The sequence below is a fragment of the Natrix helvetica genome (genome assembly GCF_964273705.1).
Source record: "Natrix helvetica genome assembly, chromosome: 5".
NCBI lineage: Eukaryota > Metazoa > Chordata > Lepidosauria > Squamata > Natricidae > Natrix > Natrix helvetica.
Window position 1 is genome coordinate 20,861,774 of NC_138551.1, and position 6,000 is coordinate 20,867,773.

At 36.7% G+C, this 6,000-nt stretch overlaps 1 protein-coding gene across 4 annotated transcripts in view; it reads left to right on the forward strand.

The window, feature by feature from the left end:
- The window catches only part of GOLIM4 (golgi integral membrane protein 4), a 71,403-nt gene extending 66,999 nt beyond the window's left edge, over window positions 1-4,404 (forward strand). For all 4 annotated transcript variants that reach the window (XM_081954323.1, XM_081954322.1, XM_081954325.1 and 1 more), the window contains 2 exons: window positions 774-3,726; window positions 3,871-4,404. In XM_081954323.1, coding sequence (XP_081810449.1) covers window positions 774-935 — 162 coding nt within the window. In that variant the 3' untranslated portion in view covers window positions 936-3,726; window positions 3,871-4,404. The remainder of the gene's footprint in view (window positions 1-773; window positions 3,727-3,870) is intronic.
- The last annotated feature ends 1,596 nt before the right edge of the window (window positions 4,405-6,000 follow it).

Below are 6,000 nucleotides of genomic sequence, written 5' to 3' on the forward strand. Positions count from 1 at the left end.
CTCTTAAATATGGGGTGAGGTCCATGAACGTTAAGTTAACGCTGTGAAATTAGTGGCTGAGACAATTCAATCGGGTAAGATTGTGTTGTTTAGAAGCTGCACACTTCGTTTATGACTGTTTCATCTTTAAAGAGTGAAAGACATAGGATGCTAATATCATTAGGCATATTCCTTTGGATTTTCTGCCATTTCCAGAAAATTATCTGGAGGGGAGGGAAAGAAGCAATTCCATCTATTTTGGTGTAACAATTAGAATGTTATAGAATTTAATCTAAATTTAAATCAGAATAGAGCTGGAAGGGACCTTGGAAGTCTTCTAGTCCAGGCCTATCAAACTGGCTGCCCGCAGGCAAGATGCATCACATACATGCCACGCCCAGCCCAGCTCCGCAAAGTTAAAAAAGTCACGAGATGTCATGTGACACAGTCAAGTTTGACACCCATACTCTAGTCCAATCTGCTCAAGAAGGAAGCCCCGTATCATTTCAGAGAAGTGGCTATCTAGTCTCTTCTTAAAAACCTCTAGTAATAAATCACCCACAACCTCTAAAGCAAGCGCTTGCACTGGTTAATTGTCCTTACTGTTAGGAAGTTTCTCCTTAATTCCAGGTTGCTTCTCTCCTTGATTAGTTTCCATCCTTTATATTTCCAGTTATAAAATGTATTAGTTCTGCTTCCCAAAAATGTATCCTTTTCCCTATTTTGCTTGGTTTTTTTTTTTCCAATTTGTGTTCTGAAATCATCTCTCTCTTTTACCAATTTTGGATATCCAGGCTGAAGAAAAGGTGAGCGAAGGAGTTGATCAAGAGGAAGACATTCAGGAAGGGAAGCAACAGAAAGAAGGACACGATGAAAACTATGAGGAAGAGGAAGAGGAAGAAGAGGAAGATGGTGCTCCTGTTGCAGATAAAAGCCGCCGCCGAGGGGAAATGTGATTCTGGGATTGTTTCCTGACATTACGTGGAAGAAAAAGGAACAAGGGCAAGAGCAAAATTGTGTAGATTCTAGAGAGAGAGAGAGAGAGAAAAAATGAGCCTTTTAACAAAAATGAATATATTATATATATATTTTTATTGGAGGTTTTTGTGCATTTATATGAATACAGTATTTTAGGTTGCATTCTTAATATAAGTTTTATGGAACAAAAATAGAATAGTAAAAGTATTATTTTTTCTTAATTTTTTATGATGCTTTTATGGTGCATGTGTTTTTGTTTGGCATTGCCCAAATAGTGAGAAGCCAAGGTATTCTTTAAGCCAACGATAAAACTAGTGCCTGAGTTTGAAGCTTGAGGAAGGGCTGACTGCTCCCACATATCTCAATTCATTCACTTCTGTGAGCTTGCCAGTTGCTGACTTGCTCTGTGATCATTTTGGTTAGAATCAGTTTGCCCAGGTGTCATAGATGCAGATGTTGTTAGCACAGAATTATAACAGCTTATGTTGGCATGTTCCAAAAGGCACAGCGACAGGTGAATGAATGCCTGAGCTTGTGTCAGATCAGAGTGTTCATTTCACTTCTATGTTTGTAGGCCGACTGTTATCCTTCTGTCCATCCTTATGAACCCCCCATTGGTTGCCCATCATATGACACAGAATGCTAGTCTAGATGGTTGTTTGTTCTGATCAGCAGGGTAGCTTTTATGTTTGGTTCTGCCTTACATGCCCTAGTTCTTTCTTCAGGGGTGGTTAGGATTGTAACTGGGTAGGAATTTTGGGACTTACAGCCATAACTCAACTAGATGGTGTGAAGCTGAAAAATCCGCCTTAACCCAAGATTGGTTGTCATCCATTGATGAAGATAGAATGTCCTTAGTCTTTTGACTTGTTTTTCTATGAAAGCACACATTTGAAAATTATGGAAATTGCTTCTGAGTGGACCTGTGTACATTTTTGCTGTTAGAAACTCCCATTTTGTCTAGTTTAAAAGGTGATATGTATATGTGCTTCTCTTCTTCCTCTGGTTTATTTGCAGTCAATCATACTTTGTTTTCATCATTGCCTAATTTATAAAAAGTCACACTGAACTAACTTTTTAAGGTTTTTAAAAAATAGCTTTCTCTCAAGGCTTTTTTTTTATCACAATGATCTGAAAACCTTCATCTTGGTAATATCAATTCAGAGTACAGGAAGTATTTTATACATACAAAAAGCTAGTGTGTTGGGATTAATCAAATAGTACAGGATTGGAACTATATTTATATTTTTTCTTCTTGAGTATCTTGGTCCAAAAGTCCAGATGGCTGTTCTTTATTGCACTGGATTTTTGCCCAGGTTTGTTAGCTCTGTCACCCATCTAGCATCTGAAACAGTACAGCATAGACACAAGTTAATCACTTAGTTTAATCGTGGAAAACTTTTACCCTGGTGTCTAATATACCATATGTTCTCTATTCTACTCTACAAAGCTCCCCTTGCACACTCTTTCCATTATCCATGCCCCCTATTTTTAAGGCAGTCTTTCTTGTTTTGTTTAAATTTTAAGGGATGTTTCTAGTAATCATACTCAGAAGAGAATTAGATATTGTTTTCCCAGGTATTCTGGTCTTAAATGGACTTTTTCCATATACTTGTATACTTGTTTTGGGCCAACTGAAACATTAAAAAAAAGGAAGATATGGATAGCTAGAGGGAGCCTTTGGCCAACTCTCTTGCTTTATTCATGCTTGTATTTCTGACGTCAAGTTCTTAATAACTTCCAAAATGATCTTGGAGCATCTTTGTTGTTCCTTAGTGCTAGGAAACAGAGGCAATTTCTTTTGAATCTGCTCATCTTTGGAAGTAAAGTATGAGAACTGTATGTCAACTGACCAATCTGTGTCAAAATCGATAAGTGATTGTTTTCAAATACTCGTAGCCATTCCTGTCTTCTTCAAATATTAGAGTTGTTTTGATTAACCAATAGTGCTTGCCTCATGCACTTGCTGATGGACTAATCAATATACATTAATGTGTGCATGCACAGAAGGTAATAGTGCCTGCACCACCTGATGCTATAAGGGTCACAAATGCTGTACAACCCCCTGGGAAGTAAAATATTGTTCCCAAACACAATAGACTATGACCTCCAACACATATTCTATGCAGATCCTGGAAAGAAGCCTCTCACCTCCTGTGCCACAGAACCCTGATGAAGATCCCACCCCAAAAGTCATTTTCCTCACTATAATTCTCCACCTTATCTTTTGCACAAGAGAGGGAATTTCTTTCACATACACACACATTGGGGGGAAATCCCAAGTTCAAGGTTTATTCAATGGTTCTGCTCACATCCAATATTGTCAGGTATGTGAACCGTATATGTTGATTTCATTATGTTTATACTGGCCTTCAGCCTGTATTGGTCTCTGGTGCTACTCCCCGCCCCCCCTTATTACAGTGCACTGGGAATAGGGGATATTTGTGAAGTTTGTCAAATGTTTGTAACTTGCAGTATATGCTCATATACACATATGCCAATATCCTTGCACATTTCAATTATTTATGGCGGTCGTCCCCAACTCGAGCATGCAGATGTTGGACTTCACTTCCCAGAATTCCTCATCTTAACATGGTTGTTGCTGAGAAGAGTTTGAAGGTTGGGAAGATTCCTTCGTGCACAGGCTAATTGTGCATCTTCTGGGACAGTGTTTTTCAAACGTGGCAGCTTGAAAATGTGTGCACTTCAACTCCCAGAATTCCCCAGGCAGTTGAAGAATTGCACTCCACGCTTCTTCAAGTTGCCAAGGTTAGGACACAATATTCTAGAGCAGTGTTTCTCAATCTTGGCAACTTGAAGATGTCTGGACTTCAACTCCCAGAATTCCCCAGCCAGCATTCGCTGGCTGGGGAATTCTGGGAGTTGAAGTCCAGACATCTTCAAGTTGCCAAGATTGAGAAACACTGTTCTAGAGTGTTTTTCAGAAGCACAAAACCTTCTTCAGATCATGGGTGAAATTCCATTTTATTTGCATCACAGGAAAAAAATGATAATTCAGCGCTTGAGAATCTTTTCCCTTTTTTTCTCTTAAGATACACCACAACCACCATAATGGAAAATTCCATTTAATCTTTTTATATGAATGTAATATAATTCATTTTGTACTAACCTGACGGTTATTTACTTTTGTAAATGTTTTGAACCATATCTTTATACATTTTTTAAAAAACGATTTTGGGTTAAACATGGCATCCAGTTGTATATGTATAACAATACAAATCTGAGTTTACTAATTAAACAAAATTATCTTACAGGTGGTGAAAGAACTTCCCTGTTTACAGTTATGTAAAGTGTATGATATGTACATACCCTTTGGAATACAAATATTTTGATAAAATTTTGTGTATTTTTCATGCCTTGGGGCAGTATTTAATTTTTCTGAGGCTTTAACTGAAGACCATCAATAAATGGTAGACTTTGAAATAATGCTGATTTTAAGGTGCGTGCTTTTTTATTTATTTCTACTATTGTGCTGGCTATAAATTCAAGCAATGTGCATCATCCAAGTAGATGAATAACATTGCTTTTCATAATCAAGTTCAAATAATCTGGGTTTTGATTCATAAATCAGTTTCCTGATCATTGCAAACAAATACAAGTAGGTGATCAAGAAAAGAATGTATTGAATCAAGATCTAGCAATGACCCTGTTAAAATATAATGCTTATCATAAGTACATAAACATAAGTTTAGATTTGATTATCATTATACTTTATAACACACATAGATATCTCAGAAACAATAATTATTGATGCAAAAAAAATGTTCTTTTTTATAAATTAGCAGTCAGCTGCAATCTCCACACTGGGACTCCAGATCATAGATACTACCTGTAGAATGTTCATAGAAAGTCTTTGCTTTGTGTTTGATTTTGTACTACTTATATTCTCCCTTTGTCATTGTTTTTCTTCTATATCTATCCCCCATTTCAACTATTGTTTCTCCAGCCTGGAATAAATCATTCTCCATTATTGGTTGCTATTGATTAATTTGGTTAATAAATAACCAAATTAGATTTTAATCTAGCTGACTACTCAGCCAATACCACACAAACCACACAGCTTTTAATTACGCTTGTCTCTTCAAGCGGAATATAACACTAACTAAAAGTAAAAGTAAGTTACTTCATGGAGTTGGGAAAAATACATTTCTAAGGCTCATCACTTGGATTGTTTCTTATCCAGTTCCATCTTGTTAATAGATTTGAGCTTAACCTTTGGCGATGATCTATTGTGCCTCTGTATTCCAATCTAGGGAGCTTACCATACTGATACAAGCTACTCAATGCAAATCACAACGTCTAATGAGATATGCTGTTATCTACCTTTATATTCCAATTTAGCCATGGAAATGTATATGTTGATACAAACTATCACCTATGTGATTGATACTCAATTAGTAGACATAGCTGTTTTCATGAGACACTGGAATCAATAACCCTAATTTAAAAAAGCATTTATCACGGTGAAGCAAAATGCACCTACTGTTTGTTATTTGAATTCAAATACCACTATAGTCCACTCAAATCCTGGAATATAAAAGAGGTAACTCGTATGCTACACATGATTTCTATGGGGAAGAGAGAGCTAAGCTTGTATGCATTTTATTGCTTTTAAGAGAATCTAGCTGTAGGAAGTACATTGATCTGTTTTAAATCCCAGCTTTAATAGGTTTCATTCAATTTACCGAGAAACAGAAAATGCATTTAAACCATTATGATGGTGGTAAGGCATAAACTGTAACTTGGGCTCCAGGGCCATATCTGCCCCTCCAGTTTTTGTATATTTACTCCAGAATCCTCCAAAGCTTGCTATCGAATTGTAATTTGTACATGTGAAAGAAGAGGAAGAAGAATACTATGTATTAATAATGTTGGAATGATAGAATCTTGCAATGTAATGACTAGAAGGAATTAGATGGAAAACATAAGGTTGAACCACTTGCCAGTGCAGGTAACAGGACCCTTAACAATCCAGGGTTCATTGAAATAACAATGCACGTCAGTTTCCAATTGTTCGTTGTG